This window comes from Vulpes vulpes, chromosome 1 (genome assembly GCF_048418805.1).
Source record: "Vulpes vulpes isolate BD-2025 chromosome 1, VulVul3, whole genome shotgun sequence".
NCBI lineage: Eukaryota > Metazoa > Chordata > Mammalia > Carnivora > Canidae > Vulpes > Vulpes vulpes.
The window spans coordinates 11,149,323-11,171,836 of NC_132780.1; the positions used below are offsets into that span (position 1 = coordinate 11,149,323).

The window sequence follows — 22,514 nt, forward strand, 5'->3', positions numbered from 1 at the left end:
CAATTACATATTTCCTAAAGAAAATATTTCTGAAAAAAAAAGCGGGGATCTCTTTCCCTTTTTGCACCAGGGAAAACTAATTTTCCTTTCTTTCTCAATTTGTATTTACCCTTTCGGGGGTGATTGCAGGAAAGAAGTGACTGTCATGCCAAATGCTACAAAACTAACCTGAGGAATGCCTGGCAGCATGTTGGTGACCTTGGTAAAGGCAACTTAACGAAAGGGGAAGATGGAGAGATGATCAGGTGAGTGGAAGGTGAACGAGTAGAAGAAAATAATGGTATCCAGAGACTGGAAGACACTTGTCTGAGAAGAGAAGGGGCAGTACAAGGAGTGCAAGACCAACAAAGTGATTTTTTTTCAATGAGTGGCTTCAGAGAATGTGTACGATGCGGAAACAGCTGATGCAGATGGGGAAGTGGAAGGCTGCCTCAGCCACCATTGCCCTGAGAAGTACCTTCTTTGGGGAATTTCTTGGGGCAATGGCCCTTTTAGGTTCTTTAAGGTTCAAGTCTGCAGTATAAATAACAGTGAAGGTTTAGGCTCAGGGTCAAGGCTCAGCCTTGTCAGGGTTGGGTATTGGTTATAAGAAGATATTCATGGTCAGAACATGGGCTTGGATGGGGTGAGAGTTAAGGAACTTGTGATTCTGAGATCAGATTAGAGGTCAGTGTCCAGAGGACAGAGGCTGATCTTCAGATACTATAAAACCTGAACTTCATTCTGTCTCTTTCTATTTCTCCTTCTCCATTCCATAACTAAGTTTCTTTTCTCCTATATTTAATGTTTCTTTCTCCCTCTTCCTCTCTTTCTGCCTCTCTCTTTTCCTTAAAGATGAGGGAGACAAGAAAGGGGTTAAGGAAAATTGTCTCTCTCACCATTACTTTTGCAACTCATGCCTGCAGAACTTAAACAGCTTTAAAAGTTGGTTCTTTGTTGGTTGAAATTGACTTTAGACCCAACATGAATAATTTAGAAATCAAATGAGCATAATCTGGCTCAAGTCTCTGCAAATAAATGAAATCTAAATTCCAATTCCTTTTTCTTCTGGAGTAGCTCCAGTAACTCCCTGGAGTAGTTCTTTTTTTTTTTTTTTTTCCCAGTGGATCAGTCACTTGTATTCGATTTTTTAAATCTTGTGACTGGTTTCACAAATACAATTGGGCAAAAACCTTACTCCTGTAAGGGGAAATCAGACCTGACTAATCCTCATGCTGGCACTAAAAGAAGAATTACATGTTTGTAAGTGCAGATACAGTTAAATACCATAATAGTAGGGACAATAAAGGATCAGCCACAGAGGAAATAGCTATAACTTACAAAAAGGACAAACCATTAAAAACGCGCAAAAGAATTATGCTAGAAACTAACCTAGCCTTCTCCCACTAAAGTCTTCCAGTTGGAAATATCAAAATATTCTTCTAAAATAATTTCTAGGTGATTATATTTAGAAATTAATGACAGTAAGAGCATCTGTCCCAAACCCAGCACACTTTTTACAGAGCATCTTATAATTTCCAATAGAAGAGTCACAGTGCAGAACTATGGGTTTTAGAAAAAACCCATGTCTCCCTCTGTACATACTTATTTGGAAAGGGCCACTTGGCTTGTCACTGGGCCCAAGGTGGAATCTGGATGCCAGGTGCACTGGACTAAATATGTGTGTCCCATCCCGCAATTCATATGTTAAAACCCTAATCCTAGTATGAAGGTGTTTGACCTTGAAGCCTTTGAGAGATAAAATTAGATCATAAGGGTGGAGTTCTTGTGAATGGGATTAGCACCCATAGTGGTCTGGGTTCTCCAGAAAAACAGGACCAATAGGATGTATATAGATATATAGAACGAAATTTATTATGAAGAATTGGTTTATACAATTATGGGGGCTAAGAACCCTCATGATCTGCTGTCTGCAAGCTGGAGGCCCAGGGAAGTAGGTGGTGTCATTCTTTTATTTATTTATTTGTTTGTTTGTTTGTTTGTTTAGAGAGTGGGGGAGGGGCAGAGGGAGCAGGAGACAGAGGCTTTAAGCAGGCTCCATGCTCAGTGCTCAGCCCATCTCTGTCTCACAACCCTGAAATCATGATCTCAGCTGAAATCAAGAGTCGGATGCCTGACTGAACCACCCAAGAGTCCCAAGGTGATGTCCTTCTGATGCAAACCTCGGGCCTAAGAACCAAGGAGCCAGTGGTGTAAATCCCAGTCCAAATCCAAAGGCCAGATAATTAAAGGGCTGATGTTGGAGGGGAGAAGAAGACAGAAGTTACAGCTGAAGCATAGAGCATATCCCTCCTTCCTCCACCTTTTTATTCTATTTGGGCCCTCAGCAGATTGGAAGAGGCCCACTTGCATTGGTGTGGGCCATCTTTGCTCAGTTCACCAATTCAAATGCTATTCTCTTCTGGAAACAGCCTCACAGTAAACCCATAAATAATGTTTTACTAGCTATGTGGGCATCCCTGAGCCCAGTCAAGTTGAAGATTAAATCAACCACCACAGGGGCACCTGGGTGTCTCAGTGGTTGAGTATTTGCCTTTGGCTCAGGTCATGATACTGGGGTCCTGGGATCAAGTCCTGCATCAAGCTCCCCACTGGGAGACTGCTTCTCCCTCTGCCTATGTCTCTGCCTCTCTGTATCTCACGAATGAATAAATAAAATCTTTAAAAATCAAACAGGGGCACCTGGATGGTTCAGTGGTTGAGCATCTGCCTTCAGCTCAGGGCGTAGTCCTGGAGTCCTGGGATCGAGTCCCACATCGGGCTCCCTACATGGGGCCTGCTTCTCCCTCTGCCTGTGTCTCTGCATCTCTCTCTCTCTCTCTCTCTCTCTCTCTCCCCCCCCTCAGTCTCTCTCTGTCTCTCATAAATAAATAAGTAAATCTTTTTAAAAAATAAAAATAGAACTCAATCAATCAACCATCATAGCACTCTTTTGGAACCAGTTAGCTTTCCTTTGGCCACGTGAAGCTACAATGAGAAATATCCCGTCTGTAGCCCACAAGAGGGCATCCTGATCTTGAACTCCCAGCCTCCAAAACTGTGAGAAATAAACTTCAGTTGCTGATAAGCCATGGTATTTTGTTGTAGAAGGTCAAACTGACAAAGTCACCGAGCCACGAACACCAAGGGCACTGTGACCTGAAATACATATCACATACTGGGTGCAAACTACCAAACCGTGATGCTGGGTGTGCACAGCAACATCCATCATCCATGGAAAATATGTATATGGGATCAGACTCAAGTGGGAATGGAAGATACAGACATACACCTCAGATGGTTCAGATACCCATGGCACCTGTTCCTGATGCTTTCCCCTCCACCTACACCTATGGGCTCATGGATATTCCCTTTTATAGAGAAGGGAAACAACAGACCAGGTTTATGAACAGATCTGTATGATGGGATGGTGCCAGGCAATGTATAGATACTGGGTTAGCACTGCATCCATGTGGCCCTGAAGGAGCGATGTAGGGAATTTCTTCAGGTGGTGAAACTTCAGGGGTCCACCTTGTGGGAGACATGGATGTCCTTAGGTCCACTTATGCATGGATCCATATGAGCAACCTGATCAAGGACTTGGAAAGAATAAAAGTATAAAGAAAACAAAGAAAAGAGTAAAAGTATAAAATGAAGACAGGGAGGATATGTAGACGGTCCTCTGGAGGTAGACACAGAGTGTGAAGGTGTTCATGACCCACGCTGATGCCCACCAGAACACATGCAGTGAGGAATAGCCGCGTGATGTGGGCAGGAGTGGAAGCTCCACATGGTTTACAACAAATGGGCTAACTCTGCAAGGCTGGCCAGGCTGTTGACTATACTCAGTGCCCAAACCAACAGAGGCAGAGGCCATTCTAAGCCCATTATGGTGTTGTTCTACAGCAGGACTACACAAGGTGTGCCCCATCATGAAGAGGACTGAGCTTTATCCTGACAGGAATATACACATGCCTGAATCCACATGCGTGGGTTCCCATTCACCTTCCTTAGACACCCAATGCTTCTGTCAACAGTGCCATTTAGGAGCTTAGAAAATGTCTTTTGTATTGTTACGGTGTCCCATGAGGAAGTGGGGTAATTAACTCGCAGTCATGGAGCTCACCAATCTTCCCAGGTGTCCCATTAGATGGAGACAGTTAGCTTATTAGGGTGATAGAATGGCCCCTGATGGCACTGGATGAGAGATGGTACCCTGGTATCCATCAGGAATGTAGGTCTTAAATCGGTAGTCAGTCTACTGTGCCACATCCCCTATAGCCAGAATGCAAGAATCCATGAAACTCCAGGAGAATAAGGGAGAGCCCCTCCCACTACTGTACCCAACAAACCACTTCTGGTCTCTTTGACCTTGAGATTAGGTGGGTGAAGAATCCATCATAATTCTAGTCAACTGGAAGCCACTTCATCCCAGTCATTTTGTGCTTCCCCACGTGGCTATAACAGAAAGCAAAAAGTAGGAGCATCCTGCTAATCACCAGATGGAGCGTGACTGCCAGAGGGAGGTTGGGTCACCGGGTCAGGGAGGACTATGTTTGGAAGCCAGGTGAGGTGTAAGGGGTACATCTTCATATTTCCATGGCCAGTGGCCCTGCTCCATGCAAAACTACAGACACTCAATAAAGATCATCAAACACCCACACCTCATAAGAACGAAGATTTGTGTCACACAATTGCTTAGACTAGGTGTTGGCAGGTAGTAAGATGATATGGAATGGGTGGGGTAAGGCGCCAGTTCTGGTTACCACTGGCTACACATCCAGGACCTTTGCAGCCTTGTTTTTACATTATTTTCTTCCCCATCTTCCTCTCACCATGGCATATGAAGAACTGGTCATCACTGTGGGCATCCAACTCATTATCATTAGCATGCCATGTTGTTGCTGTGATTAAGTAATGGATGGGAATTGTGTATCTTCTATACCGAGGACTCTGGTTTTCATCTGGACAAGGGAAGGGGGTGGATGTGAGCAGGAAGAGGGTGGACCGGGCGGGACACCTGGTGTCCTCCCCTTGCTCTGTGCTGTGGGTGGCAGATCTTTGGGGCTGCATCGGTGGGGCAACTGCCTGCCCTCCAGCTATGTTCCAGGAGGAGCCCCAACTAGCAGACAAGAGGGAGGACTCTGAGTAACACTGGGGTGATAATTCCCTAGCAACCTCCCTACGGTGTAGGCTGGGTGGCCTTTTCAGCCTGAAATCAGAGCACCTACCAGGCAGCCCTCTGAAAACCTCACCCACGTACCCTTCCCCCTACAGATTCCAATAATAGTAAAGACTTTTCCTCACCTTTCTTGGGCCCAGAATGGTTACAAAGACCAAGAAAATCAGCCTCGAAAAACTGCAAAATCTCTTCTTTCTCTATTCCTCACAAACCCTATGTCAAGTTTCTCGGGTAGGATGAGTCCCCCTTGGGTAGGAGTCCCTGCTAAGAGAGAGGTCTCATCGGTGGTGTGATGGTGTGACACCACCTCCCAGATCATGGTGATGTCCACGTACCTTTAGCCCGAGCATCCTGGAGGCTCTGCTACCCTCCAAGGTGGAATGGGGACATGCACCTGAACAGTGAAGGAAGGTCCTGAGATGGCGAATCTCTCACTGGGCTCCTCTTATCCCCATGCCAGATCTCTGCATGTCCTGCCCTCCCCTCACAGAGAAATCTCAGCATTCAGGGAAAGGACGATGTCTTTTTTTTTTTTTTAAGATTTCATTTATTTATTCATGAGAAACACAGAGAGGCAGAGACATAGGCAGAGGGAGAAGCAGGCTCCCTCTAGGGAGCCCGACACAGGACTCAGTCCCAGCACCCCGGGATCACAACCTGAGCCAAAGGCAGACGCTCAACCACTGAGCCACCCAGGAGCCCCAAGGACGATATCTTTATCATCAGACACCTGTGACCACTGCTTAACTATCCCCTCACCCAGAGGGCAAGTTCAGCTGCCTCCAGATGCTTCCACTTGTTGTTATCAGGCCATGAAGTATCTGGATGTACCAGGGGATGGCAATTCATGGAGAGGACAAGGAAACAAATTCAGTGTCCAAGGCTGTTTGTTCATGAAATCAGAGGGAAGGTTAGTTTAGGGGTCAGCAAGGAGCTAAGAGCCATAGGGAAGTGAGGTCAGCAGAGAGGCATCCCACTCCAGGGGCTAGGGATAGCTCAAGCCCCATCATTTGTGTAGGGACCTCCCCAGTCTGGAGAACTGGGTCCGGCTCTTCTTAGAGTCCTCCATCACAGAGAAGACCCCAATTGTCCGGGCATGATTCAACAAGGAGCTGGAACCTTGGGTCATGCAGCCCTGAATGTCCAATGCAGAATATATCCCACCTAGAGAGTGAGTCGAAGAGGTTTCAAAGGACAGCACGCTTAAAGTCCGAAGACCCAGGAATCCAGGATCCCCCCAGGGACCGTCAGATCTAGAGACCCTGCTTAATCTCCTCCTTCCTCAGACCCAGAAATCGAGTTCCCAGCTACCCCCCCCCCCCTTCAAACCCTTGAGTCAGGGCCTCAAGAACCCTCCCACCTCAGAACCAGTGAATCCAGGCCCCCAACCCTGCATTCTTGGGACCTGGCCATCAGCACTCACCTTCCCGGAGAGTAATGTAACCACTATAACAGTGAGTGGTGCCACTGGGGCATGTAACTTTTTCTGGGTTTTCTGGGCAGGATCCAAAGATCTGCAGACAGACGGGACACTGCAAATCTCCCGGGGCAGGGGCAGCTGAAAAGTAGAGAGAAGGTGAGGGTCGAAAGCTCTGCTCCTTGCTGTAACCACCCCCCTCTATCCCTGGGGTCCCTGTGTCTCCCCACGGCTCAGTGTTCCTGGTCCCACCCAACCCACTGGGATTCCATACCTGAACGAGGGAGAGAGTTCAACAGGACACTGGTACTGCTGGCCCTGTTGCATCTGTTGGAGGAGCAGAAATGGGCATAGGAGGCCACCAGTACTCCAGGGGGGGCCGAGTGTATGGTGATAGTTGGGGCATCCTGTGTCCTGCCCTTGCTGCAACCTTTGCTTCCTACTATGATTGATTTGTGTCCTGAGGGGCGAGAGAGCAAAAGCTGGGCTGGGGCAGGGCGATCTTATGATCGAGGCAGAGCCAGGGACTACCCAACCCTCAGCAGGCAGGTGGAGGGTGAGCGCAGATGCCTGATTTCTAGGGCACAGTGAGTGTAGGGGGATGGCTGGGGACCAGAGCCAGCTCTGCCATCCATCGGTTCTCCCTCAAACGTCACTTGCCCCAGCAGCTTCCCCGGCCACCTGCTTTCAAGCCTGGCAAACTTTACCTAGTTCTCCCAACCTCTTTCCCCTCGGAGTGGCTCTTTTCTTCACATCTGCACCTTACTCTGTTTTGTCTGTATTTTTTGCTGCCTCCCCACTGGCATGTACAGCTGGAGGAAGGCAGACTCAAGGTGTCCATGGTGCCTATGACAGTGCTTGACACACAGCAGATGCTCAGTAAATCTCAGATGAAATTAGTGAGGTTACTCTGTGCTAGGTGTTTTCAGCCCTCTGCGCACAGACTATGACAAGCACCTGGCAAGGTAGGTACTATTACTGCTGTCATTTCACCCCATTTCCAGAAGGGGGAACCAAGCCCCAGAAAGAGGAAGACCTGAGCTTAGAATGTGAGGCATGAGGGGAATGTGGCAGGAAATTCAGGGGACAGGACCCAGGATGGGGACACTCGGGACCCCGAGCAGCCCACGTACCTACGTCGATGAGCAGAAGTGTTTCCTGACACACCTCCCCAATGTTACAAAGCTCATAGTTATTTGGGGTCCACTTGATGGGCGTCTGAGACAGATGTTGACGGCTGTGCAACATGATCCCCCGTTGACAGGTCAGAAAAGCTAGGGAGGAGTTGGTATGTATGGGTCCATGTAAGCCAGGGAATCAGCCATGTCTCTCCCTCTGGATCCCATACTTGAGAAGGTGGCCATGTTCTTGGGTCATTCTCCAGGTGATCTGGCCACAGAGTCCCCCAATCTCAGATTTAGAAGGGACCTTGGAAGTTGGGGTCTCATCCCCATTCTTTACCCTGTTTTTGCCTGAACACCTTGGAGAGCCTTTCTCGATGATCCTTAAGGAAGAGCCCTCCTCCCTTTGGGTGTGACAGGCATAATGGCTCTTCTTTCGCCTGAGTCAAACTCTACTTCCCTTACCCATCTGGATGAGGAGGGTAGCCAGCCACCATATATTTCCATATTTTCTTTTTTTCTAAGATTTGTTTCTTTATTTGAGAGGGAGAGAAAGAGGGGAGCGGCTGAAGGAGAGGGAGAGAAACACAAGAATACCCCGCTGCTAAGCATGGGGCCCGACGTGGGGCTCAATCCACAACCCTGAGATCATGACCCAAGCTAAAACCAAGAGTCGGATGCTCAACCCACCGTACCACCCAGGCGCCCCCACCATATATTTCTTTTCACTGGAAACCCTATGTTCCAGGCCAAAATACTCAAATGCCTAGTGTGCACTGAGCATCTACTATGTGCCTGGCTATACTGGTTGTTTTCCACGGACTAGCTCATGTAAGCCTCCTAGGGAGCTCCCTTCACCCGGATTACCTCATTTCCTCACAGCAACCTCCAGTGTAGGTGGCATAATCATCATCACCCCACCATCAAGTTGGGAAATAGAGGCAGAGACTGGTTTAGGAGCTTGCCCTGTGTCCCACCATAAGTAATTGGCAGGGCTGAGCTCAGAACACAGGTGTTCCGTCTCCTCGAGGTGGGTGCTGACCATCCTCGGCTACCTGGGGCCAAGGTATTGAGCCCTTGGGAGTCAATTTGAAAACCATGAGCCTAGATCTTCTCTTCAGCCTTCACGTGGCCAGCAGGGATGGTTTCCTAGACGCAGAAGCACCCAGGCTGGTAAGGAGGCATCCACAAGCACGCAACCTCCACCAGCCCCAAGAGGGAGGCCTGCTCATCTCCCCACTACACAGATGACACAACCACGCTCTGCTGTCTGCTCCAGGCTCGTCCCACTTCACGCCTCCTCCCCCCTCCCCCGCCTCGCCCCCACTTCCCTGTCTTGGTCAATGGCATCTCCTCTCTTGCAGCTGCTCTGGTAAAGTATTGCCATCATTTTTTGGCAACTGCCTTCCTCTTGGGTTGCACCCATCAGGAAGTCCTGTGGCTTCAGCCCCAAAATACCACCAGGACCTGCCAGCTTCTCACCATCTCTACTGCTTCCCCCAGGGCCAAGACCACTGGCCCTCACCTGCTTCCCCCTGATTTCCCAGCCCCACCCCCAGCAGCCAGGGGGATCCTCATTAGGGGTAAGTTGATTCATGTAGCTCCTCTGCTCGGAAGACTCCATAAGGTCCCCATCCTTCTCAGCATAAAATTCCTAGAATTTAAAGTGACTGTAAAGGCTCTGGAATCTGGCTTAAATAAACATTCAGATTGCTAGTGGGTCCTCCAGCCCCAGGCTGTGCTTTTTGTGGCCCTGACACTCACCATTAGGCCTGCAGTCCTCACTCACTTTGATGGACCCAATTTCCTGAGTCCCATTAAGCAGGTCGCAGCCTGGTTGGGATGTGCATCCTTGGACTCTCAGAATTTGGAAGATATTCCCTGTAGACGGGGGCAGGGAGGGAGTAAGGGAGACGTTGCTGGCACTACCTCGCCCTCGGGAGAGGCGCAGCTCTGGGAAGCCAGGGCCACCTTCCTCAGGTCCCAGCTTCTGTCCTTCACCAGAGAACCAGATCTTGGTCTTCAGACCCCCCCAATTCCACCATTTCAGCACCCCATGGGGGACCTGCTGTCCTGGCTCACCTCCTCTGATCCAGACTGCCCCACGGTAGCAGTGTGTGCTCCCAGCTGGGCAGGCCAGCTCTGTTGCAGATTCACAGTCTTCTGTAGACAAGCAGACTGGACATCGCAGGGAGCCCGGGCCTGGGTAAGTGAGAGAAGGCTCTGGATTCAGATGGAAGCCAGCTTTCCCTCACCCCCAATCCTGCTTTGCTGGTCCCAAGAAGCAACCTCCCCAGTCTCCCACAAACACGTTCTCCTTGGCTCCTCTCTTGCAGGCACACCAGGGAATCGGGGACAGGTGGCAAGGGAGAGAGCAACGGGGGAGGGGAGGGACAGGAGAACTTTGGACGGGCACCTAGGCTGGGGCACCGGCGGGGCGAGGTTGGGGAGGGGTGCCCTGGGAGGAACCAGTGAGTTCACCTGCAGGTTCCCTGAAACACCAGACCCTGGTGTCCACAAATCATTCCAAAGAGTAAAGGAAACACAACACATTGCCCCAAACTTGATTTGTGATACCAGCAAGGATAGGAGTATAGTCCATGTACTGTAATAATGTTGTGTGGTAACAGACGGGAGCTATATTTGTGGTGAGCACCGCATAACATACACAGCTGTCCAATCACTGTGCTGTATGCCTGAAACTAATGTCCCATTGTGTGTCAACCAGACTCAAATAAAACTAAAGAAAAAGAAGTTATAGGTTAATTTCACTTTGGAAGAGGAATCGCCAAAACCCTAAACAAAACATGAGCGAATCAAATTCTAAATAGAAAAAGGAGGAGGTGGAGGAGGAGAAGAAGAAGAAAAGAGCATGCACCAGGTTAGGGCCATGCTACAGTCTAAGCTAGGTGTAGGAAATGAGTGTGGTTTGCTGCTCAGTGACCAATAGAAGAAGGGGTGCTGAGGGAGGAGGTCCCAGGGAGAGTGGACAGGGAGGGAGGAGGGAAGAGGGATCTAAATGGATGCTGCCTCTGTGCTCACTTCCACTCCTCAGCCCTGCTGCACCCCTGCCCCTGACAGCTCCTTCTCTTCCCTTCTGCCTCCACCTCCCAACCTCCCCTTATACCTGTGGTGGAGGGCAGGGACCAGAGCGGGAGGGTGGTGGACAGGCTGTTGCAGTTGTCTTTCTCCCGGCACACGTGGGTGTAGGAGAGGATGGAGAGGCCAGGGCCTGCCCTGTGCTCCCTGATGAGGACATCCTGATCCGCCGCCGCAGTGCAGCCCTTGCTGATCACCACATTCACTTGGGGTCCTGCACCAAGAGAGAGAGGCAGACCCTAGACTCCTGAGTCTAAGGGAGGAGAGGGCTGAGGGCCTGGACTCCTGCATCTGAGGGAAGAGGGGCTGGGGGCCTGGACCCCTGGGTCTGAGGGAGGAGGGGGCTGGGGATCAGGACTCCGGGGTCCTAGAGGGAAAGTCTGCATGGTGGTCTAGGGTGAGAGGCTGGAGAGGTGACTGGGTGCCCCAAGGGCTGTTCCTGCTGAGGAGAGGACAGCTCCTTGGCTGGGGACAGGGGGGCTTCTGAGTCCCTACAACAAAGTACAGTAGGACTGGACAGGGAGGGATGTCTCTCCTGGAAGACGGTGGAAGTCGAGCATGGGGCCCACAGGGCCCTTCTTACCATTCTCAATGAGGATAAGTGTGTCTTGGCAACCCCAGCCATCTTCACATGACTCCTGGCCAGCCGTCCACTCAAGGGGCAGTTCCAACACATCTCTCAAAGAATTATGTGTCCCCGACTGACAGGTCAGGGCCTGCACTCCTGAGATGGGAAGAGAAATCCATCTGAGCCCATCCTCTAGGAAAACACCCTCCCAGGTTGGGGTCCTCACTCACGGGGCAGCATGAGGGTCACGCCCAGGAGAGCCAGCTGCAGGGTAGGGCTCATGATGAGGGCAGCTGGAACTCTTGCTCCTGGGCTTTCTCCCGGGTCCCCAGACCTTTTATATCTTGCCAGAAAAAGGAAGGAGGGAGAGCCTTGATAGAGGAAGTCTGGGCCCAGCCTGAGTCTCACTGAATAAGAAATTGGGTCCTCCTTCCTTCCCTGGACCCAGGAGTCCAGGCCCCCTGACCGCCCCCCCCCCCAGCAGTTAGAAACATCGCAGACCCCAGGCCCCATTGGTCCAGCTCTCGAGCCCCCTTACCTCCTGAGCCCCACTAGACAGGTGTCCACCCCCATGCTGTTTCAGGGTAGTATGGCAAGGCAGTTGCCTCACACCAGTCTGGCACCTTCTGGCCCCAGGTGGGGATATGGCCCAACTACCTGTGATGACATTGTGTGGTGGCCCCTGTGGGCACTGACAACTCCCTGCTCTAACCTCTGCCTGCCATGGATTCTTGCTCCTCATTTATCTCTTTCCTTCTTGCATTGCTTGCCATTTTATTCCCTCTCCCCACCCTGATGTTCCCTCCTGCTTTCTCTTCCTCTGTTCTCCCCACTCCAAGCCCAATCCAGGCCCCAGACTTTATTTTTTTTAAGATTTTATTTATTTATTTGAGAGAAAGCATGAGCAAGAGAAAGCACAGGAGCAGAGGCAGAGGGAGAAGCAGGTTCCTCTGCTGAGCAGGGAGCTAGACACAGAGCTAGATCCCAGGACCCTGAGATCATGACCTGAATTGAAGGCAGATGCTTAACCAGCTGAGCCACCCAGGCGCCCCACCACCACCAGGCCACCAGGGAACTGAAGTTCCAGGCTGGGGAGAGAGGTGATTGTGGAAAATGAATCTCTGTCAAAGACGGGATATTCCTGGGCAGCCCCAGTGGTACAGAGGTTTAGCGCCGCCCGCAGCCCGGGGTGTGGTCCTGGAAACCCAGGATGGAGTCCCTCATCGGGCTCCCTGCATGAAGCCTGCTTCTCCCTCTGCCTGTGTCTCTGCCTCTGTGTGTGTGTGTGTGTGTGTGTGTGTGTGTGTGTGTGTCATGAATAAATAATTTAAAAAAAAAAGATAGGATGAAGAGCAGGTGATGTGAAAGTAAGTGACTGAACTGGATCAGGGGAGGCCTCCCAGAGGAGGTGAACTGTGAGGTCACAGGTGACCTGTGAGCTAAGACTGAATGAAAAGAAAGTGCTAGTTATGGAAGCTATGCGGGCAGGCATTCCAAGCAGAGCGAAGAGCAGGTGCAAAAGCCCTGAGGTGGGACCACTCCTGGCTTATGTAAGGATTAGAAAGCAGGTGACTCGGCTGCAGAGAAGGAAGGGGGAAGTGATGGGTGTTGAGAGTGGAGAGGCTGGCAGGGGCCTGACAGCGCAGGCAACTCTCCTGTGCGTCCCACGTATTTCAAGGGGCAAATGCAAGGCTGGGCATGGAGCTATTTAGTAAAAAGCTTACAGTTGTAGGTATGTGAAACTCTGTTTGCTACCAGGCTGGTCCATAGCTCCGTGATTATGTAGCCTTGGGTCATTCACTTCGCCTCTCCCAATAGCCTCATCCTCCTCTGTAAAGTATGAGTGATGATGATCAATACATCGTGGGCTGCTCATGGGCCTTGAAGCTGGGAGGTGGGGGTCCATTTGAGAAGGACTGTGCGATACAACCACAGGTGTAGACAGTGACTATTCTCCTAGACCAGAAAAACAGGGAGCCATTGATGCAGGGAAGTTGGGCACTGGTCAAAGGCTCAAATGCTCAGGACTTGCAGGGGTTCTTTGGATGATGGCTCTGGACGTTAATCTCTGCAGTAAAGGTCCCACAGAGAAGCACTCCCACCCTGTCCTAAAATATAGTTCAGAAGGACCTGGATCATCTGAGTTTCTTTCTTTTTTTTTCATCTGAGTTTCTACAGCACATTGCACTGTGCTAAATCATTGATGGATGTATGTTATCCATCATAACATAATGGATGGATATTATCCATTCTGAGAAATTGATGAAAAAGAGGTAGCAAGCCTCCTTGATGATTCAGGAATAAGACATGTGTTTGCCAAAGTGTGGGAAACAAGCACCCCCCTCATGTTGGTATAAATCATAGGGGTCTAGCTCTAAGGCATGTCCCAGAACAGTAGCCCCCCTCTGTACCTGCAGAGGAGACCTTCTTTTTTTTAAGATTTGTTTATTTATTCATGAGATACACAGAGAGACAGGGAGAGGCATTGGCAGAGAGAGAAGGACTTGATCCCAGGACCCCAGGACCACAACCTGAGCCAAAGGCAGACAGTCAACCACCAAGCCACCCAGGTGCCCCTGGAGGAGACATTCTAAAGCCCCCAGTGGATGCCTGAAACTGTGGTAGTACCAAGCTCTATATGTACTATGCTTCTTTCCTATCCATACATATGTATGATAAAGTTTAATTTCCAAGTTAGGGGCAGTAGGAGGTTAATAACAATGACTAATAGCAAAATAGACCAATTATGCAATATACCACAATAAAAGTTAGGTGAATGTGGTCTCTCTCCCTCAAAACATCTTATTGTACAGGACTCACCCTTCTTTGTGTGATGATGTGAGATGATAAAATGCCCACACGATGAGGTGAAAGGAGAGGAAGGACACAGGCCTGGTGATACAGCGTTCAGCCAGTCCTGACCTTTCCCCACATGTCAGAAGAGGAATCATCCAGGGCACCTGGGTAGCTCAGTCAGTTAACTGTCTGCCTTTGGCTGAGGTCATGATTTCAGGGTCCTGGGATGGAGCCCCGCGTTGGGCTCCCTACTCTGCAGGGAGTCTGCTTCTCCCTCTCCCACTGCTCCTCCTGCTCATGGTCTCTCTCTCTCTCTCTCTCTCTCTCTCTCTCTCTCTCCCCTCAAATAAATAAAAGAAAGAAAGAAAGAAAGAAAGAAAGAAAGAAAGAAAGAAAGAAAGACTTCTAAAAAAGGGGGGGGAATCATCTGGTTCCAGACCACAGCTTACTTCAGGGAACTGAAACTGGGTGGGGGGACTGCTGTATCCCTTCTGAGACAATTTGCTACACCCTGTGTGGTTGTCTTTAGACAAAGGGTCACTTAAGATTTGTTGGGGGTGGAGGGATGAGTGCATTTTAACCTGTGACTCCTAGTCATCTCTGCGAGATCGCACAAGACTACCAGGTTTGAGTAGATCCTAGAGTAGGAAAGGAGTCGAACGAAAGCCACGTAATCCAATGGACCCAATGTCCATTGAAAGTTTCTGTGACCTAAAGAAATCATAGGATAATCATAATGAGAAACTCATTACGATTTGGAGCAAAGGTTTTGGAGCAAAGGTATGTCTCCATCTACAAATAACTACCCTCCATTTGGAAGGCAGCTCCTGGCTTATTACTGTGTCCCAAGGGAGTCTGAATATTGGACTACAGGCCACCAAGGGCATTGTGACCTGAACTGCAAATCACATAGTGCGTGCTAAGCTACCAAACCATGACACTGGGCATGCACAGCAGCATCCATCATCCACGGGAAAGGTGTGTATGGTGTGTACAGGATCAGGCTCTCGCAGGTCCAGAGGGCACCAGTGAATGCCCCAGTAGGTGGCTCAGATGCTCATGATGTCTACTTCTGCTGCCTCTTTCTCTGCTTGCACCTATGGGTTCGTGGGGACACCCTGTAATCTGTTTACAGAGAAGAGATAGAGGGGCACCTGGGTGGGTCTGTCAGTTAAGTGTCTGCCTTCGGCTCAGGTCATAATCTCAGGGTCCTGGGATCCAGCCCCAAGTCAAGCTCCCTGCTCAGCGGGGTATCTGCTTCTCCTTCTCCCTCTGCTACTTCCCTTGCTTGTGCTCTCTCGCTCTATCTCAAATAAATAAATAAATAAAATCTTTTTTAAAAAATGAAAGAACCAATCCTGCCAACACCTTGATTTTGGGCTTCCAGCCTCCAGAAATGTAATACCTTTCTATTGTGTAAGCTTCCCAGGCTGTGGTACTTAGTTATGGCACCCCAGAAAACAAATCCACAGGCCAAGAGCCAATTCCGGGTGATCTGCACTACAGGAGCTAGAAGCCAGCTCTGGTGTCAGGCCTGGAGGCAGGGCAAGTGTTAGACAGAGATGGGAAGGGATGAGGGAGGGTCCCAGAGCCTAAGGGACAGAGTCCTTGGGACCAGAGCTACCTCTTCATATTTATATTAACTGTCCTTAATGTTTTTATTAATAATATATTAATAATTATTAATATTAATATTGTACTTAATATTAACTGTCCCCAATTGAAAGTTTTTAATAAATTTTTACATAAAATTAAGAGCTTTTACTAACACCATTCTGACTGAGCATTTTCTCTATTAAAAGTAAATATTCATTTATAGCTTAACTTCTAGGAATAGTACCTATTCTCAAAGTACACAAAGGGTCCTTCATGTTTGGATGCTGAGAGTTGAGATGGGTAGTGGCTTGGATTTCTGGGTCCAGGTGACAAGTAGGCTGGGACCTCAGTCCTTGAGTCTGAGGGAGGAGGGGGCTGGGGGCCTGGACCCCTGGGTCAGAGGGAGGAGGGGGCTGGGGGCCTGGACTCCTGGGTCTGAGAAAGGAGAGGGCTGGGGGCCTGGACTCCTGGGTCTGAGAAAGGAGAGGGCTGGGGGCCTGGACTCCTGGGTCTGAGGGAAGAAGGGGCTGGGAATACAGACCCACAGATTCCTGAGAGATGAGAAAACTGGGTGTCAGGTATCATGGACCCAGTATTTAAAGTGAATTTCTTACTACTTTTTCTCTTACTTTACTCCTGGAAGCAATACCGAAACCACGGTGAGCACTAAAACCTGCCTATCCTGTAAGCCTGTTCCTTGTTAAAGGGCATTAATTAAGACAGTCCCTTGGTTATTCAAAGAACTGCCAGAACTTCCAGAATATGCCAGCCAGACAGTGAGGACAGAATCAGCCATGCACGCTACCATCATAACAGAGTCCTCCAGCGAAGTCTGTGGGCCCTGCCCTGGTCTGGCTGCTGGGGCAAGGCTGGGATTGGCCATGGCCCTTGTGTAAGGAGCTTCATCCTTTCCTGCTTCCTAATGATCCCAAAGCATCCTGTTCTGCAGTCCCAGTATCTAAAGGCATCTGACACCTAATTATTTCTCATCCCTTCCAGGAAACACACGCCAAATCTTAGTGTGGGAAATGTTAAAACATGAAAATAATTAGAGGCTACAATATAACCCAATTGTAGCTCTTTTGTCCTGGATTAATTAATTCATCTTTGAGAACATTTGGGCAGATTCTAAAAGGCCATAATATTCTTCTTGATCTAGCTAAATTGCTTTTTCTTAATATTTGTATTAACTGTCCCTAGTTTGTTTGTTTAAGTTCTGATTGTGGTATTTTCTCTATTAAAAATAAATATTTGGTGCGCCTGGGTGGCTCAGTTGATGAAGCATCTGCCTTCAGCTCAGGTCATGATCTCAGGGTCCTGGGATCTAGCCCCACCCTGGGCTCCCTGCTCAGCGGAGAGCCTGCTTCTCCCTCTCCCTGCCACTCTGCCTACTTGTGCTCTCTCAAATAAATAAATAAAAATCTTTTTTAAAAATCCATTTACACCGCAGCACTCACAGAGACAGCACCGTCTGAGAGTACGCAAAGTGCCCCTGTGCTTCATGTTACATATAGACAGATCTACCTGAAAAGCTGACATATATATGAAATGGAATTTCCAGCCATGGACAAATCTGAGTAAAATCCGTGGCGGTGCCCTGGCCACGCGGGTGGGTGACAACTCCCAGTCACTGTGCACGCACACATTCAAGGGCGCTGGAAAGATGTCTGAAGGCAGCAGTTCTCTATTCAACCTTCCAGAAGACCGTGGAGGGGGCTGGGCAGGCACCCCTGCAAGTGAAGGTGGGGAGGCCAAGCTGCCCCCAGCGGCTACAGCCACCGGGAGGGAGCTGAGGCGGGGCCCAGGCTGGAAACACGGGAGGCCATTTGGGAAGAGAGGGTAGTTCACTGGGGGTTGGCCAAGGGTGTGACCTCCTAGCGCGCTGGAGAGGCCAACTCCGTGGCCCAATGAGAAAAAATGGTCACGGAGGCCGCTTTGGGACGCACCGCACCGGCGCCGCCAACTCACCAGCGACCTGCCCCCACCCCCTGCTCCCTGGCCACTCTGCGCATGCGTACCTCCCAGGATTTCCAGGAACAGGCTTCTCCGGGGCCAATGGGGTGTGGCGTGCCTTCAGGTTCATCCAATGAGCTCAGCAGATGATTTCACATCAACCAATAGGGCTTCGAGTGACCTGTTGGGCAAGGTTGGCCCCGCCTTCCGTGTCTTTGAGAGACGAAGCCGCCTCGGAGCGGAACCAGAGGCGCGTTCGAAGTCGTTCCTTCAGCACCGCGAGATTCTTGTCAGGTTATCTGAACGCCAGGTGGACTTTGTGTCCCTGAAAGAGAAAAGGGAGGACTGGGGACCCAGATTCCTGGATCCTGAGGAAAGAAGAGGGGGCAGGACTCCTGCGTCTGCGAGGGGAGGGGGCCGGGGGGAGGGGCGTGTAGAATCCGGGTCCTGAGGGAAATGGCGGCTGGAACCCCAAGCCCTGGATCTCTAGGTAGAACAGGGCTGGGATCTCAGAATCCCGAGTTCTGGGGAGCTGAGAATCCCGGGGCTTGGAAGAACGTGGGCTTGAACCCGGCCGCCTGAGTCCGAGGCCGGAGGGGTGACTGGGCTGCACCCCGGATCCCGAGGTTGGAGGGCAGTGGCCGTTGAACTCCTGTGTCTCCGGGGAATAGGGGTTTGGGTCGGAGGGCTGCTGTAGAAACTGAGGCACAGGAAACCGTGCTGATGTGCTCAAGGGCGCAGGCTCGCCCGACTGCGGAGGCCACGGCCTTGACCTGCCGCCCGCAGTGTCAGGACTCACCAGAAGGTCCATGCCGCTTCATTCCGTGAGGCCGAACAGACCCCCTCTTCTCTCTCAAACCCCAGATCCTTAGCCGCTCTTCTGAGCCGAGCTGCCCTGAAAGACGCCATGGGAACCCGTCATGTGCAGAGTTTGCTCTTCCTCCTCCTCCTCCTCGTCGGGGCCCCCTCCTTGGCCTGTAAGGATGCGGGGCTCGGGGATGGGGGGTAAGGAGATGGTTCACAGAGGATGCACCCCTGGGGAAGAAGGACTGGGGGCAGGGGGTGGCTCCCCCAGAGGGGGGCAAGTGTCTACCTTGGTCTCATTTCCTCGCCAGCCGAACCTGATTTCTACTGTCACAAGGGCATATCGATGAGCGTAGTAAAGGACCCAAAGAGAACGTTTAATTGGACCACCGACAAAGTTGAGACTTGTGACAGTGGGTCATTCTGCCAGGAATCCCTTTTGATGATTAAATCAGGTAAAGCCAGAAAGGGCAGTTGGGTTGGGTGGGAGGAAGAGTGAGTGTGTCCTCCCCAGTGCTGTTCCTCCTCCCACCCCCACACCCCCAAAACTGTAGGCCCACCATCCACTTTCTCTCCTTCCTGTCTCCAAACAGGGGCCAATACAGCCATTTTGGCCACTAAGGGCTGCATCTCGGAGGGGACACAGGCGATAACGTACATCCAGCACTCCCCACCGCCAGGCATCATCACAGTCTCCTATAGCAGCTACTGTGAGGAGTCCTTATGCAACAACAAGGAGAACTTACTGCAACTGTGGAGGGAGGAAGAGCCCCAAGGTAGGTTGGGAGGTGACACATGGGGACTGAGAAAAATGAGGTGAACCCCTGAAAAGATCGTGGGGCTTCCTGCTCTGTGTTCTTACTTGGTTCAGGTCCAATGGGGCCATATGTAGAAAAGCCTCAGAGCTTTTGCCTGACTTTTTTCCAAATTGTTACCTTGGGGTCTAAACATTGCTCAGAGCACTAGGACGTCAATGAAGCCTGGGGTGTAAGTTGGGCTTTGGGTTTATTAAGCAATGAAGTGTCCTTGGAGGTTTCCAAGCCGGATGGTTTGGCATAGTCCATCTGGCAGCTCCTGCTTCCCTGATTTGGCTAGGCCCTATAGCAATCTGGCCTTGCCTACCTTTTCAGTTCACTTCCTTCTCTTCCTTCCCTATTTATTGGGTTCCAGCTGGGGCCAGAATTTGAAATAGTTAACAACAGATATGGTACTGGCCGGTCAGAATGTGTGCTGGCCATAAAGAAAACAGTCCAGCCCCATGTGTGCCTACCAACTGAATACCAACACCGCAGTGTCTCACAGTCCCTGAAACCTGCCATGCTGCTCTCACCTCCAGGCCTTTGTCCTTGCTGTTTCCTGTGCCACCCCACCCAACTTCCATTTTCACTCACCTAACCTCTCTTCACCCTCCACCTCAACTCAGGTGTCCACGCTGTGAAGATGATTGGCAAATTCTTCCAGATAGATACTCCCCCCTCCATTCCTTTACCATTACCTTGGACACAGTGCCTCCTGAGATGTACTATAATGACTACATGTCCATCTCCTTCTAGACAGTGATCTCGATGGCAGGAACTGGGTCCTTTTAATCTCTGTCTCCACATCTAAGCACACAGTTTGGAAGTCATGTTGGAGGGTTCTGATAGCAAAGAGAATCAGCTGGAGAGGCATGGGGGGTGGCAGTGATAGGCCTTGGTGATGGTAGTATCAGCAGCAAAGACTTGGGGAAGAGAAAGAAGCAAGAAGAGACAACTCCAGACGTAGAACATACCCCAATTGTTCCTCTCTTCCTCCCTCCAGCTGCCAGCACGTCAGCACACCTCTACTGCCCAACCTGTGTGGCTCTGGGGGCCTGTTCAAATGCTCCTTCTCTTCCCTGTCCCAATGATACAGTTCAGTGCTATCAAGGAAGACTTCAGATCACTGGAGGTAAGCTGGACATCTGGTGGTTTCAGAGGCTAGAAAATCAGGCATCTGAGTGATCCCAAGAAGTTCTGACACTCAGGGTTCTAGCAGTGAGACAGGACTTCTGCCTCTCTGATTTCCTAAAACAGCTGTGTATCTCCCCATCCGTTCTTGTTCCACAGGAGGCATCAACTCACTTTTGGAGGTCAAAGGCTGCACTTCTGTAATTGGTTGCAGGCTGATGTCCGGGATCTTTACAGTAGGGCCCATATGGGTGGAGGAAGTCTGTCCATACCGGTCTGTACTTCAACCCCGAAAGATTGAAAACCGGGCTGCCTGGCTTCCTGTTTACATTTGGAGATTAGAGCTAGCGCTGCTGCTATTACTACAGTGACTTGTCCATTGTTCCTGGAATGTGAAGGCGCTTCTGGTCCTGGACCACAGGATGCCTCTTCCAACTGGGAGCCTTTCTGACTGCTGGTCATAAACAAATTGAGGAGCAAAGTGGAGAGCTGAAGAACAGAGTTCTTGTGGATGTATTCTTATATTTTTATTAAAGTTTCTACTGTGTTTGGTGTATAACCCAAGACTAGAAGTGGAGTTTTAGTCCTGAAGAAGCCCTTAAAATCCACCATCTCCAACCCATACATGTTACAGAAAGGGAAGCAGAGGCCTGGAAAACTTGAGTGAGGGTCTCACACTGACATAGCTATGGGCAGAGCAAGACCAGAACTTTGAATCTTTGACCTAGAGTCTGGTTTCCCTTTCACTCTAACCGGTCACCTTCTCTTGCTGACTGGGCAGATCAGCATAAACCTCCTCCAGAGCACTCTGAGCCCAACCTTCAGGCCACAGTTGGCTGCTTTGGTTCTAACATTTCCCCGGGAAGTATTGAGGAATTTGAAAAATCAGGTTCCACATTCTTCTGTTATAACAAACTCCATCTCCTATGTCCTGTCTCTTGCCCCTTGACATCATCCCTTCCCTTCTCTGCTGCCTACTTCATACATCTTCAGTGGACACAGGGAACGTAGGAGACAGCTGGAGCACAGCAGGGTATGAGGAGTGGGACCTGGGACTCTCAAGGAGTAGATTTGGTTTTAGCTTCTCATGATTATTTATTTATTACTAAAGAACACATAAAGCCCATCTTACTATAAGACTCCAATGATAGAGGAGCCACACAGGGAAAAGTAAAAGGTGGGGAGAGGATAAGAGGGAACAGACATTTATTTAAATAGTTTTATTGAGGCGTAATTGACGTAGTCAACTGTACCAGGGGTGGAAGGAAACTTAAAGCAAACTATTGACTCCTCCCACAAAGGACAGGAGAGTCCGGCCACAATATAGTCCAGCCAAGTTTGTTTTAGAAAGTCCTCCAGTTCTAAACCAACTCTTTGGGTTAAAGCCTCACACCAGCTAATACTTTATCTTTGTCCCTAGGCACCCAGTTCCCCATCATGTCAGTTTGCAAGAGGAAGCACAAACAAATCAAATTTGAATTTAATGAGGGGGCATATAAGTTTCTGAAATAATAAGCATTCAGAACCATGGCTGGTAAATGCCACCTACGGCATACAAAACCAAGAAAAAAAACAAAATCAAGTAAGATGTTTCCCTCAGGACAATGGCTTTCTGAGGGCACTGAGGACAGTCACAGGAGAATTCCCTGAGTGAATGGAAGAATGACACAATTTTCTAAAATCTGGCCTGTGGATTACTTTGGTACTTTAAAAATTATGTGTCCTATGCAAAAGAACTTCCAGCAACACAGGCAAATTTCTCAGGCAGCCAACTCAAGTGTGCAAACCTTCTAATGTATTTACATAAATATACATAATATAAAAGTATTTTAATACTTTTGTTCATAACCCCTCATCTGACCCAGTGGTAGGTAGAAACTTAACCAGTGTGAATAAACTCAGCCACTCCGGGGCCTTCTTTTCCACTTTCCTCACCCAGGGCTTGGCTGCAGGACTGGTGGGAAGGAAGTAAGCGTCTAGGTACTTAGGAACTGATGCCTGGTACTTGGCTTCCATTCCTGCCGGCGTCCACTGGGAACCTCCCATCCGGTCTGGTCACTGATGGTCATCT

The 22,514-nt window shown here is 49.8% G+C and overlaps 2 protein-coding genes across 2 annotated transcripts; one reads left to right on the top strand and one right to left on the bottom strand.

The window, feature by feature from the left end:
* Nucleotides 1-5,684: 5,684 nt before the first annotated feature.
* CD177 (CD177 molecule) lies at nt 5,685-11,678 on the bottom strand. Its single transcript, XM_026014263.2, has 9 exons — nt 11,597-11,678; nt 11,382-11,522; nt 10,827-11,012; nt 9,782-9,901; nt 9,464-9,580; nt 7,712-7,852; nt 6,853-7,038; nt 6,585-6,719; nt 5,685-6,325 (listed from the first exon to the last, which is right to left on the bottom strand). The coding sequence occupies exons 1-9, from the start codon at nt 11,646-11,648 to the stop codon at nt 6,168-6,170; spliced, it is 1,236 nt and encodes a 411-aa protein (XP_025870048.2). The 5' UTR covers nt 11,649-11,678; the 3' UTR covers nt 5,685-6,167.
* A 6,241-nt stretch (nt 11,679-17,919) lies between these two features.
* TEX101 (testis expressed 101) lies at nt 17,920-21,002 on the top strand. The gene is made up of 6 exons (XM_072754189.1): nt 17,920-18,005; nt 18,576-18,688; nt 18,827-18,970; nt 19,109-19,291; nt 20,316-20,444; nt 20,603-21,002. Exons 2-6 carry the CDS (start codon nt 18,619-18,621, stop codon nt 20,812-20,814), a joined length of 738 nt encoding a protein of 245 aa, XP_072610290.1. The 5' UTR covers nt 17,920-18,005; nt 18,576-18,618; the 3' UTR covers nt 20,815-21,002.
* Nucleotides 21,003-22,514: the final 1,512 nt, after the last annotated feature.

Bases quoted from the DNA above. Each gene is read 5' to 3' on its own strand.
- CD177 (XM_026014263.2), bottom strand. From the start codon at position 11,648: ATGAGCCCTACCCTGCAGCTGGCTCTCCTGGGCGTGACCCTCATGCTG. The intron at 11,523-11,596 runs GTGAGTGAGGAC...TTCCCATCTCAG, and splicing joins CGTGACCCTCATGCTGCCCC to GAGTGCAGGCCCTGACCTGT. The intron at 11,013-11,381 runs GTAAGAAGGGCC...CTCTTGGTGCAG, and splicing joins ACTTATCCTCATTGAGAATG to GACCCCAAGTGAATGTGGTG.
- TEX101 (XM_072754189.1), top strand. From the start codon at position 18,619: ATGGGAACCCGTCATGTGCAGAGTTTGCTCTTCCTCCTCCTCCTCCTC. The intron at 18,689-18,826 runs GTAAGGATGCGG...TTTCCTCGCCAG, and splicing joins CGGGGCCCCCTCCTTGGCCT to CCGAACCTGATTTCTACTGT. The intron at 20,445-20,602 runs GTAAGCTGGACA...CTTGTTCCACAG, and splicing joins AAGACTTCAGATCACTGGAG to GAGGCATCAACTCACTTTTG.